The sequence below is a fragment of the Pteropus alecto genome, unplaced genomic scaffold (assembly GCF_000325575.1).
Source record: "Pteropus alecto unplaced genomic scaffold, ASM32557v1 scaffold20, whole genome shotgun sequence".
In the NCBI taxonomy this organism is placed as follows: Eukaryota; Metazoa; Chordata; class Mammalia; order Chiroptera; family Pteropodidae; genus Pteropus; species Pteropus alecto.
The window spans coordinates 4,523,430-4,537,828 of NW_006436298.1; the positions used below are offsets into that span (position 1 = coordinate 4,523,430).

General features: G+C 32.3%; 1 protein-coding gene across 5 annotated transcripts in view; it reads left to right on the plus strand.

Moving 5' to 3' along the window:
• The window catches only part of ERBIN (erbb2 interacting protein), a 93,584-nt gene that overhangs the window by 60,454 nt on the left and 18,731 nt on the right, over positions 1-14,399 (plus strand). For 4 of the 5 annotated variants that reach the window (XM_025047671.1, XM_006913090.2, XM_006913091.2 and 1 more), the window contains exons 11-18: positions 582-654; positions 956-1,085; positions 1,394-1,509; positions 3,402-3,471; positions 7,797-7,896; positions 9,887-10,008; positions 10,839-11,012; positions 11,802-11,987. In XM_025047671.1, the coding sequence (XP_024903439.1) occupies positions 582-654; positions 956-1,085; positions 1,394-1,509; positions 3,402-3,471; positions 7,797-7,896; positions 9,887-10,008; positions 10,839-11,012; positions 11,802-11,987 (971 nt within the window). The remainder of the gene's footprint in view (positions 1-581; positions 655-955; positions 1,086-1,393; positions 1,510-3,401; positions 3,472-7,796; positions 7,897-9,886; positions 10,009-10,838; positions 11,013-11,801; positions 11,988-14,399) is intronic. The other variant, XM_015590419.1, reaches the window with a different exon arrangement.

Consider the following 14,399-nt stretch of genomic DNA (forward strand, 5'->3'; position numbering starts at 1 on the left):
ATTTAAATATAAAGACCAAACATTATTTTTGCTTTTTTTTCAGTTGAATTACGTATTTGATTTAGTTCAGGTTACATTTTACAAATTCTACAATAATTTATTCAGCACTTTTAATTTTAAATTAAACTTCATTGTATTTAGTATTTAGTATACATGGAATACATAGAACAGTTTGTTATATACCTATGAAAACTACCTTCATATTACCATTTCTTTAATCCATTGATACCACAAGTTTGTATTTGTGTTTTTACTGTGCCATACATTGTTTTAAGGAGCAGGACTACGGCAGTGAACAAAGCAGACAAAAAGTTCCTTCTCTTATGAAACTTGCATTTTAGTGGAGGTTAAGTAGATTAATATACACTAATGTTAAGAAGGGATAATGTAGGTAAAAATTGAAAATACAGGGTAAGGGAATAAAGAGTGATAGGGTTGGTGTAGTGTCCCTTTTATATAGATTCCTTAAGGAAGTTCTGTATGATTCATTTCAAATGTAATAATATGTGCTCCATTGACTGTTGGTCGATTTGCTTCTAGTTCAGACTTGGAAAACTGTGTGTTATTTCTTCCCTCAATAGGTTCATTGAAGAATGTAACGACTCTTAAAATAGATGAAAATCAATTAATGTTTCTACCAGACTCTATAGGAGGGTAAGATTTTTGTGAATTAATAGAACAAGAAAATTTACTTTCAGTTCAGCATGTCATATATTTTCAGATAATTGCATAAATAGCATCTAAAGGAGATTTTATAAACATTCAGATAAGCAATTGTTTATAGGTTGGGTACATTTGTAATAAAAACAGGCAGATTTTTCATGGTGAAGTTTATCTTAGTGGAGATGGAATTTTTGCTAGTTTTGTTAAAGTCAAGTTTAAATGTTCATGTGTTCCTAAGTTTTGAATCATACATAGGAAATATTTTTTTAAATGTATGTTTTCTTAATTAAAGGTTAATATCAATAGAAGAACTGGATTGTAGCTTCAATGAAGTCGAGGCTTTGCCTTCATCTGTTGGGCAGCTTACTAATATAAGAACTTTTGCAGCAGATCATAATTACTTACAACAGTTACCCCCGGAGGTATTGTATTTTAAATTTGTTTTGAATTTTTATTTTTATCTATTTATTATAGCTATCTACTGTGGTTTTATTTTCTTTCAGAAATAATTGTGTAACTAAACCTTTTATTTTCTGAGTAACTATTAGCTATATTGATTTACAAGAGGTACCTGCTTTTCTTCATGAAAATTAATAATTGAAAAGGGAAAATATAATTTCTTTTATAAATGAGAAGAGTGTTTTTCATAACTTTTAAAAATGATATTTTACTTATGTCCATTAAGCTGTAGGATGAATTTTTAATACCCACTTTTATGTTTCTCTTTCAGATTGGCAGCTGGAAAAATATAACTGTACTGTTTCTTCATTCCAATAAACTTGAGACACTGCCTGAGGAAATGGGTGATATGGAAAAATTAAAAGTCATCAACTTAAGTGACAATAGGTTTGTAATAATGTCTTCATCAGTTGGTTCATAGAACACATTGATTGGATAAAATTAAAGTTTCCTTTTATGTAATAGCAAATCTAATGCATGTTCTTTTCATATATATTTTTATTTCTTGAATTTTCATATGAAAGAATGATCTAATTTTACCTGATGCTAATTATACTGTGGTTATTTATGTCATGGTTCATTTTGTGTTGACTTCATATATACAACCTTCAGTCTCTCCTTTATAGCAACCTTTTTTATTCCTAAAAGTCAGAGCTTCACCTTAATTAATAGCGTTTTTGAAAAACAGCTTTTAATCCAATCTGCTCCTTTTATTTTTCTGAGCAAAAGTGTCATTAGGCACCCACTCACATTGTTTGGACAACATAGCCAAGGTGCAGAGCAAATAGATCAATAGGGTTGCAAAATTTTAACAGTGTTTAAGAACAGATTGTTTATAGTTTTTTCCTGAGGTAAAGATACTAATGCAGTAGTACCCCACCTTATCGATGGTTTCACTTTCCGAAGTTTCAGTTACCTGCAGTCATTTGTGCTCTGAAAATATTAAATGAGAAATTCCAGAAATAAACATTTCATAAATATTCAATTGTGTACTGTTCTGAGTAGCCGTTCCACTTATGGATGTGAATCATCCCTTGGTCCAGCATATCCACACTGTATATGCTACCTGCCTGTTAATCACTTAGTAGCCCCCTTGGTTATCAGATCAACTCTTGAAGTATTGCAGTGCTTGTGTTCAAGGAACCATTATTTTGGTTAATGATGACCCGGAATCACAAGAGTAGTGATGCTGACAATTCAGATGTGCCAAAGAGAAGCCATGAAGTGCTTCCTTTAAAAGGAAAATGTATGTAAGTATAGGAAAAAAATAGGATTTGGTACTATTCTGGTTTCAGTCATCCACTGGGGGTTTCTCGGAATATATACCCCCGCAGATAAGGGGGAACTACTGTAATGGTAAAAGAGTGTTTGTAGAGCATTCTAAAATTTTGCTTCCATAGTATCTTAGAAAGTATTCAAAACAATGCTATGAAATAGTACAACAGGTATTCCCATTTTATAGAGGAGAAAATTAAGGTTCAGATTTAAGGTGACTCACATAGCTTTTAACATAGAGCTTTGATGTAAACCCAGCTTACTGACTAGTTAGGATGTTTCTCCTGTTCCATTTTATTTAAGTACCACTGCCTTTTTTAAAAAATTAAATCCTTGTTTTGGCCCTTACGTTGTACCCCAAAACTAGAGCTCTAGGTTTCAGCAAATTGCCATGGAAGATAAGTATAGAAGAGAAGATAAGCGTAAGACAGAAGGTTTACGTAGACATTCTATTTTAAATAAGATTTTATTCTAATTTAGCATTCTAATGAGTATTTGTATTACTTGGTTTTTACTCATTATTATGTTAAAAGTCTCAAGTAGGAAAGTATTGGCTCACAATGAAATATATAGAGCAGTGCAATTTTTATAACAATTACCAAATATTTCCTATAAGTTTATTCTCTCTAAATACAAGAAAACAATCCAAAACAATTTTATGAGACATTGCTTAATCTGTCCTTGTCTTTCGATTTTTTCATTTAACATCTTTCCATATTTAATATTTTTTCTTAATATAATTTTTTGAGATTATTATATTATTTTTCCCCAGCCAAATTTGTTCAATCAAAGAATTATATTTTAAAAGCAAATTCTTATAAAACTGGATAATATTTTACCTTATATCCTATTCAGAGACCTGTATTGGGTTTTTTCCCCTAATTATTTTTCTCCTATTTTCATACGCGATAATATAACACTGTTTAGAAGACCATTAGATTTACTCTCATGTTTTAACATTTCTCATTTTAAAGTTTAATTTTTGTTTGTATTTTTTCCCACAGATTAAAGAATTTGCCCTTTAGCTTTACAAAGCTACAGCAATTGACAGCTATGTGGCTCTCAGATAATCAGGTAGGCATTCTGATTTTCTAAATTACTGGAATTCCAGTTGTGCTATATGATTATGTATTCTAATTTACATAGGATCATTTAAGAGCAGTCATATTCCTGAATATAAGTAAACTATATTATATAAAGGAAATCTTAGAAAATATTTGGATACAGATAATTTTTGTGAAATATGTGTAAATTCATAAATAATAAATCCTGTTGGACTTACCTAATTTCTCCCAAATCTGGAAATACATATATGAGATTAAAAAATCAGACACAGTACTCTTTTTAGTTTTTAGAGTGATCCTCTATGGCATATACCTATAGAAATTTGATAATTAATTTAAATTATACTTCTAATGAAGCACTTTCACATACCTTACAGAAGTGTTTCTAAGGAATTAAGAGTTGTTATTCTTTGGACTTTTCTTCATTTTATAAACATTTATGAAAGCTTGCAGTAGGTCACGAACTGCTCTGAGAGCTGGAGATGTATTGGTAAAGCAAATAGAATGTTCTTACATTCTCATTGACTTCATATTCTAATGAGAGACAGAGATGAACAAGTAACTATGTAATCTTTCAGAGATATAAAGAAAAATAAAGCTTGATAGGCATAGGCATTAGAAGATTAGCAGAGTTGAATGTACAGTTTGCTGATCTTTTTCATAAATTAATGATTGAGCAATTATTTATAATAATTTATTTGAAGATATATTCTCACAAGGTTTGACTACACTAGTCGTGTGATATATTTATAAATTCCATAGTCAAATTCACTTGGGGGACTGTATTATGTCCCTCTTTTGGATCATATTAACAACCATGATGTGTACTACAGTAAGAAAACTCACTTGTCCATATTTTAGGATTCTTCAAACTTCTTAACTGACGACCCCTTTCCATCTAACTTTTATTTATACTCTAAAAGCCTTAAGCTGATGTCAGTCCACACTTATGAAAGCAGACTGTAGTTTTTACTTGTTCTGCAAATTAGGGAAGAAAATATTAAAATGATAACACCTTTGCTTTTATTAGAACTTGAGCACAAGTGATAATCGCATCTATTAAATGTGTCAGTTCATACATCTATGGCACTCTTAATTATCTAATCTCTCTTAATTGAATATTAACATTTGGAACTTGATTTTAAATTTTATAGCTGGATTTATAAAACATTTGCTGGGCCTTGGCTTATGCCATTTAGTTACTACAGTGTAAATGAGACATAGCTCCCAATCCTGAGGACTCTGAGACTGTTAGTATAATAGCACCATGGTGGGTACATCAATGCCAGCATATTTTGCCAGATGACTCATTTTAGTGAAATTATGTGGTAATAAATACAGCTTCTTCATATTTACAGTGTTATGTCATTCTCTTGCTCCTCATTTGTTAATTACTTTAAAACAAAAATTGTGGTCATGGGAGCTTTGTGTTTTCCTTAGTTTGACAAAATAATAAAGTAGTAAATAGTATAACACATCCAACATAGCTACAAAAACATCCCTTACAATATGAAGCAGTCATTTTGCTGTAAAAGAACAAAGCATAGGAAAGAAGGTATGTTAAATTGGTTTGATTATGATTATAAGTTGCTCTTGAATATTTCACTGACTGTGTAGGGGATATACATATAGGCAGTACATACAATAACATTTTTCATGAGTCTCTCTGAAGGCTTGAACAGAACAATCGATTATTCACTCCTCCATTCTCATTCAAGAACCATTTATTGAACAAATGCTTTGTGCTAGTCAAACTAAGGTGGGCTAATAAAGGCTGTTAAGAAGGTCATTTTAATACAGTGTGATAAAAGACTTGGTAGGACGGGGCTTCAGGATCAAAGAAGAGGAGCATAACTTAGGGATGTAAAAGCATATTTCCCAGAGGAGGAGATGCCTACAATGCCCGATTACTTCTCAAAGAGTAATAGAATTTAAACAAAGAAAGGGGAAGAATATTAAAAGGAATATCATGAGCCTAAGCACTTACTGGTGAAGCAATCTAGTATATTTGATAACTTTACAAATGGTTCATGTGACTAGGGCATAACTTGTTAGACTGAGGAGTATGAAATGAGGCCAAAGGGATGGGCAGGGACTACCAAGTCATAGAGGATTTTGTATGACATGCAAAGGAACTTTCATTATATTTCAAGGATGGTAAATAGATTTTTTATCTTGCATGTCAGCTCTGATAAATTATGAATGGCTTCTGAAAGATTGTTTTAAGGATTCTGAAGCCATGTTCAGGCTCAGAGGAAAATTGCTGTGATTAAGGTGATTATGTAATTTATTGTCTATACTAGGGTAGGACACTTCTGATAGTGAAAGGTGGCTCTATGGTAATTATGTCAGAACAGCATGTTTAAAATGGGACTGTCCCAGGCAAATTGGGTATTTGGTCATTATAGACATAAACAGTTATTCATATATGTCATCAGTTGTAGAGAGAGAAGTGATCCTGTAATACATTTAAACCTTCATATAGAAGATGGGGAACCAGTGTAACACATGAGCAGATAAATGCTATGGTCACACTGATATTTTAGAAAGTCTTTTTGGGCTGCATTATGAAAGATGGATTTAGCAGGGAGTGGTGCCAAGCATGAAGGCAGAGGAGACCGATTAGAGGGCATTGCCATACTTAAGGCAACAGAAAATGTTGGCTTGAAGTAAAGTAATGATAACAACACTGAGGAAGAGTGGCGTATTTAAGGCATAACTTAAGTCACATCAGTACAATATTTGAAGAGCGCATATATGTGAGAAAAAAAGAAGTCAAAGTAGAGATGAGCCTCGGAGATTTTGCTTGAGTGACTAGATGGATATTGATACCATAACCAAGATAGGGAACCACAGAGAAAGAAGTATGTTTATGGGAAGATGTTAAGTTCCAGTTGGACACGGTGAGTTTACAGTACCTTTGGTATATCCACGTAGGCATGTATAGTACAGTTCTAAGTGTCCATGAGCCTCTCCCCACCCCCACAACTTTGTTTTATACCGTGGTTTCTATGTTCTTGGTTTCTTAATTCTTTTCATTTCTGACCTCCAAGAGTTTCTCAGAATTTCTCCTGAAGGCATAAATACCATTATAGATTTATTCCTTTTTTTTTTTTATTTGTAAAATTTCTTTATTCAGAAGTTTTGTGGCACAGGAAGAACTATATGGTTCAGCCTATCACCTTAATTACTTTTTCTAGGAGGTGATTTCATGGGTTTATTATTTTCTTAAAATGGATAATATAAAATTACTATTTTTTAAATGTTAGCGATTGATGAATTGTTGAGGCAAGGTTTATATTCCTAAAAAGAGTGGGTGTTTATACTTGAGAGGTAAGTAATGATCTCATAGCATTTATAAGCACTAACGCACCTCCTGACCTAGCGTGTATGAGGTGTGGGAAAATAAGCAACCTGTATTTGAGAAGGCTTCAGGGAAGCCCTATCTTTGGGGAAGGAGTAGATCTATCATTTCCATTATCTGAGGAGGTCAAGGAAACTTTTCAGTGAAGATGATGTCTGAGATGCAGAGCAGTTCGTTTACTGTGGAACAAGGAGAGGGCCACAGAGGGAATGTTTGAATGGGTGTAAGATTATAGCTAGCTGCAAGGTTTTCACAAGAATAAGTCCAAAAAAGTAGTTGATACTGTGGCAGAGCAGAGGAGGATTGGGTAGTTCCCTGCTTGTCTGGAGTCGGCCAAGACTTGGATTAGTAGGATATTAGGTGGGAAGGCTGGTACAGGTATTAGTTACATTAAGTAAATTGAAACTACTCGATAACCAATTAGGAAAAAATATTAAGAAAAAATGAGATCCAAAATAATGAGCTTCTTAATTCTACCACTGAGTAATTTGTGATGCAATTAATGGAGACAAGAGAAAAGCAGGTTACAACTTAACTATTTGAGTACTCTCTTTTCAGCTAGATTAAACCTGCAGATAACTAGAATAAACCTTCTAAGCCATTTCTACAAAAGCATCTTTTCAAAGGGGAATGCTGCAAGAGGAAAAATAATATCAAATGGGAAGGCTTGTTTTATAGCTTTATTAAATCACTATGCTAAGTAATTATTGGACTATGGATATGAGATCTTTAAAACTATTGATAACCAGTGATAATTGCAAGACAGTGTGATTTTGCTTTATTAAAAACTAAATTTTAGAGATTTTTATGAGGTTTTAAATTAATGCTTAAATTTTATTATGTATGTTTAAATTTGTTTTTATAACAAACATTAATACCTTACAGAAAAAATGGTACTTATTCAGAGGAATTGCTGGGTATATATTTGCTTTAGACTTAATGAAAATTAAACATTTGTTTTCTTTCCTTAGTCCAAACCCCTGATACCTCTTCAAAAAGAGACTGATTCAGAGACCCAGAAAATGGTGCTTACAAACTACATGTTCCCTCAGCAGCCAAGGACTGAGGATGGTAGGCATTTAAGAATATCTTTTCTTTTAAAACAAATACTGATAAATTACAACAAAGGCGTGAAGTAAATTTTAAGTCTCAAAGACTTTTACTAATTTGAAGTGAATTTGTAGAATTAGTCGATAAAATTCTCTGAAAATGGGCAACATCTCAGAGTTATGGAATTTAGAGGTATATATATATATATAATATACTTCCTTAAATGATTCCTTGAAGTTAAACAGTGAACATCTATTATAGATCTCTCTGTTATAAATCATATTTAGCTAAATGTTAGGAATACATCTTAAGTGTTATGTTATTAGGACTATTAAGCCAGGAAATATTTTCTTTCACTTCTGTTGTTGGTTGTAGACTTACTACAACCCTTGGATCTACACATTGTATAAAGATAATCTGCAGACTTTTGACTAAATGTTATTCTAAGTTCTTAATTACATTTTGCCAAGAAAGGGAAATATACCTTTTACTACTGGCCACAAGTGTTTTTCAACAATTGTGGTATGGAATGCCTTTTATACTAAGGAGCAAATTGTTTCTAACATACGTTGTGTTCTATATGTGTATGATATATGTGTACTTAAAAATATAATTTTTACGTGTATATTTTTCCGAGGCCAGTGAAAATCTTCATGGCTCCAAGTTATTTAGAAATAAACTCTTAGTACATGTAAACACTAAAGATAAAATCTAAACTAATCATTAGTTTTGATTTATAAAATATACCATAAGCAAATTAAACTCTTGAGCTTTGGTTTCTTTATCTTGAAATAATAATAGTATCAGTTTTGTAGGGTTTTTGGAAACTGCTTGGCTCTGCTTGCCTTTTCAAGTATACCATAAAAGTATGTCAGTAGGGACTCCTAGCAATTTGAACCACATTCAGCAAACAAAAAAAATACTCCACTTCATTAACTATTAAGCAGCTACACAAAGTATTTAAAATATTCTTGGACTAGGCAATGAACACAAAGGAAAAACTGAATTCAAAAACTCCATTCCCATTGTTTGTATTTGGTTTCATGGCATTCTTAGTTTGAGTATGAGATTAAGAAGGTTAAGAGGCCAAAAATAAGGACTAAAAATATCATTATCCTACTTTCGCATAAATGTTCATATTGTCCATATTTGGGTATTCCAGGAATTTGTTTTTCTATTAGCTAATTTTAAATGCATTTAATCCCTGATTTTTTGAGTAGATATACTCATTTTCTTTTAATGGGCAGAAAACAAGTTGTGATTTTATTTGTATTGTACAAACTTACAGGATGATATACAGTGGTCAAATGGATTAATTTTTTAAGCTTTAGATTTTTTTTTAGTTGCCTAATAAGCAAAAAACTGTAACAGTTGTTAAATATTTACCTGTAATATTATCATATAGTAGGATATGGAAGTATTGAGTTTATATTAGACTCTTTATTTTCCTTACATTTTGATATAGAAAATATAAGCACTTTATTCACTTAATAAAGTTATACTATATATAATGTGTAATCCAGAGATGTAATTGCATGCTGTCATGTAACATATATCATTCTTTTTTTACCAAATATCTCACTCTTTTTGCTTTAACCACCTCCCCATTCCCAATACATAATGAACAATATTTTAATTAGGAAGATAATTCCTGAATGCAAAGACTTGGATAAAATAATTTATATATTACTATGTTACTTTTTGGAGGGAACTGCACAAAATCACATATCTATAGTGTTTTAATTGTTAGATTCTCTTCAGGAGCCCTCTAATAACAAAACAATACAAATAAGCTTTAGGGAAGAAAAGATACATAATCGATATTGTAAAGCAGTGTTAGAAATAAAAGAAAGAAATGTTAGAATCACAGCCTAGTTGTTAGTGTAGATTTATAGCTGCTGGCATTGACCAGTCTTGACTTACCTTAACAGACATATCTCATAAAGAAAATCATGAGCAAGTAATAGTTTTTCATAATTACAGTAAAATATTGTGGACTTTTTTTTTATAGTTATGTTCATATCAGATAATGAAAGTTTTAATCCTTCATTGTGGGAGGAACAGAGGAAGCAACGGGCTCAAGTGGCATTTGAATGTGATGAAGACAAAGATGAAAGAGAGGCACCTCCCAGGGTGAGTATGTTCTTTCTTTCTTCAGTTTGAAACAGGTCTGCTGGTATTTATTGGGTACTGTATATCCATCCTGTGCTGTTTTGGCGGATACAAAGAAATGTATTGGTTTTATTCTTTGCCTTCAAGGCATTTGAGGTTTTATTAATTATATATCACATAATATCATGTGAAGGAATTTGACAGTAATATAAAACTATGTGATTGAAAACCAGATTTCATACTGTATATAAATATAACAGAACAAAAGGTCATTGTTTTTCCCCTTCCCTTTCTTTAATGACATTCATATATATTCCAGGGATAAAGAACTCTGTTATGAACCTTTTGTTTCTTTATGACGATGTGTGTCACAGTGGTAGAAGTAACAAATACACACTTCCAAGTTACTTATGAATGTAATTCTTTTCCGCTTATACAAACTAACTGAATCCCAGGAAATGACGGGTTGATCTTGGAAGTGCTTGGTTCATGGCACATAAGACATAGTATGTAAAAGTAGGAATTTTATATGTGTCTGGATAAATGTCTAGCTGGAAAACATATATCTGTTACAAAGCCAAGTTGGCAATATGCATACCGTATATCTCCAAATGGGATAAGTTTATGTCTGCTAAAAAAGGTTTTAGAACAGTAAAATCTATGACTGTGACATCTTCGACTGTTGATGAAACCATACTTTTATTGAGTCTAAAATGCTTTCAAAGGCCTGTCATCTGTTTTTAAAGTTACCCCTATGAGCCATATATCCAATGTTATAAAGATAGATTATAGATTAAATTTCAAGGTTGATGTTAGAAATATTTATATTTAAATTTTGCTTGTTTTTCTAGGAGGGAAATTTAAAGAGATATCCAACACCATACCCAGATGAGCTTAAGAATATGGTCAAAACTGTTCAAACTATTGTACATAGATTAAAAGATGAAGAGACTAATGAAGACTCTGGAAAAGATTTGAAACCACATGAAGATCAGCAAGTTGTAAATAATGATGTGGGTGTGAAGGTTAGAAAACTCAATTCAAAAGAATTGACCGAAACCTATTTCAAGTTCTTTAAAATTTTTAAATAATAATCAATCTAATGATCCTTTTTGTGTAGACTAAATGTATTCTCAAATTTAGGATGATGTTCTCAACTGCCTGAACTAACAGCTATAATAAGTGAACTCTCTGATTGTTATAATGATTGCAGACTGTCCAGACTGTCCAGATGGGTAGGAGTGTCAGCGTAGGCTTTAAAAATTCATGATTATAGGAATACTTTTTCCCCACTGGTAATATCAATTTACTCTACCCAATTCTAATTGTAAATGTAATTGCTATGACAGACCATTGGCATTTATTTGGGATCTTTCAGAAACCTACATAAACTCTTAAATTATGTGTTCCTTTAATGGACTTTTCTTCTCACTTAGTAGCACAGAAACAGAAGTTTTATCATGTCACTAGAGTTATTATACATCCCACAATAAGCAGAAAACAGTCTAACCATCTTATGTTCATTGAGCATGATGAGCTAAGTGACTCACTCATGAACATGAGTTTTGCACCTTCTAAGATGAAATGTAGACTCAGCTGAACTGTAAAGTTGGATGTGGCTCATGGACCTTTGGGGACCACCTGTTCCCAAAATGAGCATTTCATCTGAATGCTACAGATTTCCACGTTTAAAGTTTCATTGATTTATCCAGAATAGGAAGGTGTTAAATTACTTTTAAATTTTCATGAACTTTAATACAAGAATAGATATAAAGCCTAAGGAATATGATTTCTTTATCTTCTCTTTTACTTAGACTTCAGAAAGTACTTCTCCAATAAGAAGCAAAGCTGATGAAAAAGAAAATTATGTGATAGGAAATTCTATACAGAAGACCAGTGAACCTGAAGCTGAGATCAGTCCTGGGAGTCTGCCAGTGTCTGCAAATATGAAAGCTTCTGAGAACTTGAAGCATGTTGTTAATCATGACGATGTTTTTGAGGTATGGCTTTATGATTATTCTGGAACGGTCATAACAATGGATAAGAATTTAGTACTTCATCATTGCCAACTGAAGATAGGAGAGATCTGATATTGACAGTAGAAAACATGCTAATACATTTACCATTGAGAAATTTCATTTTTACTGTAATATCACTCATTTATCACTTTAAACTTATTTTACTCATTGTACTCCAGTGTTTACTATGTAAGTTAGATTATGGCAATTCTACTCTACTTCTGTAGAATACATAATAGCAGTTGCTTTATTTAAAAATGAAAAGATTGTCATAGGTATACTTCGTCACTTTATTTAAGCATTTCTCATTGATAGAGACGTATTTTTCCTTTGAATGTCTGGGACTTTTTTTAGTTTCTTCTCATGGATCAATGAAAGCTATATATTTTTTTTTAAACTTTATTGAGGTGTATAACTCACATAAATTCACTCATTTCAATAAAGGGTACAACACAGTGGCCTTTAGTATTCTAAAAGATGTGCACCTTTCACCACAGTCATGTTTAGAACATTTTCATTACCCCCAAAAGAAAGTCTGTACTTCTTAGCCATCACCTGACAACCATTCTATCCCCCTGAGCCCTAGGCAGCTCGGAATCTACTTTATGTGCCTGTATAGATTTGGCTATTCTTGGCATTTTGTATAATCATACAGTATGTGTGGTCTTTGTGACTATTTTATTTTGCTTAACATAATATCTTCAAGATTATCTATATTGTAGTGTTTATCAATATTTCATCCATTTTTTATGTCTGAGCAGTATTCCGTTGTAATGGCAAATAATGGACATTTCAGGTACTTTCACATTTTGGCTATAATGAATAAGGCTGACATAAATATTTGTGTGGATATATATTTTTTCTTTTGGGTATATACTTAGGAGAAGAATTGCTGGATCATGTGGTAGTTATATGTTTAACTGTTCGACAAGCTGCAAAACAGTTTTCCAAAAGTGGTTGCACCATTTTACATTTCCCTCATACACTACTGGAAGTAATGGAAAATGGTAAAGCTGTAACTCTTAAAAATGAAATTTCGAAATATTTTCGATTTATAGCTGTATTGTCTACTCTTATATACTGGCTACAAGTGACTATTTAAGTAAATAAAATTAAAAATTGAACTTCTCAGTTACACTTACCGTGTTTCCATTGCTCAGTAGCCGCATCTGGCTAGTTAGTGTCTACCATGTTGAACCACATAGATCATGTCCATCATTACAGAAACTTCTATTGGAGATCGCTGGTGTATATAAAAATTGATATTCTAGATTTATAATAACATCTTTATTCTTGAAAATTTAAATATGTTCAAAGCACATCATCTGTCTTTACAGTTATCCTATGAGCTAGTATTTACTACAGGAAAAAGCTCATATGGCTTTTGAATGTCCTAATTGGATCACATCATTCAGTACACTATTATGTACGTTGAACCTAATATAACAGTCTGTAAAAGGGTTATTAGGTTTGTCCCAGTGACGTTATTACTCATTTAGTATAATTTTTGTGTATAAGGGCTGTGTTTGGAGCTATAGTGGCAGAATGAGTAAATGAATGTATAGAATATAATTAAAGTTAGACTGTGCCGAATGTGTAAGAAAAGTACTAATCAAAATATTAAGGGCTACAGAAATTTAGTAAAGAGATATTTTCTGGCTATGATGATCCACGGGTGCTTTAAGATGAAGGAGGCATTTAACCATTTTGAAATATTTCAGTCACCAGAGCTAGAACCGAATGAAGTATGGAAGGACTAACAAGAATGACTAACAAGAGCAGGATAGTGGTGTTTAGAAATGTAGAAAAGAGCATGTTCCATCTGACTGAATATGCCAGGGGCGATAGTATGAAATAAAATTAGTAGAGTAGATTGGATCCTGATTATTGAAGCCCTGAAAGCCATTCTAAGAAGTTTGCACTTAATGTTCTGTAGTCTTTGGGGAACCACCGAAGGCTTTTTAGCAGAGCATTACTTGTGATAGAGCTATGTATTAGGAGTTATCTGGCAGCAGATACTGAATTCTCCAAGTTTGAGGGCTTTTGAATAATGGTAGTAGAAAATGCAGACTAGGAGTTAGTCACAAGATTACAGATATAATGTGCGAATACCCTTGCCTATAAGAAATGGAGAAGAGGGAACAGTCTTGTAACTGCCCAAATAGAATGACAATGCCGTTAATAGAAATACGGGTATTAAGAAAACAGCCTTGTAAAGACAAGTTTGTTTTTAGATATGTCAAATTTGAAGGAATGGCAAGACCATCAGGTAGACATATTCAGTAGGTAGTTGGTAATGTGGGTCTTTAGCTCATGAGAAATCAAAGCTAGATTATAAATTGGAGAACTGTCTGTATTAAACATAATCATTGAAGAAAATGCATATCCAGGGAA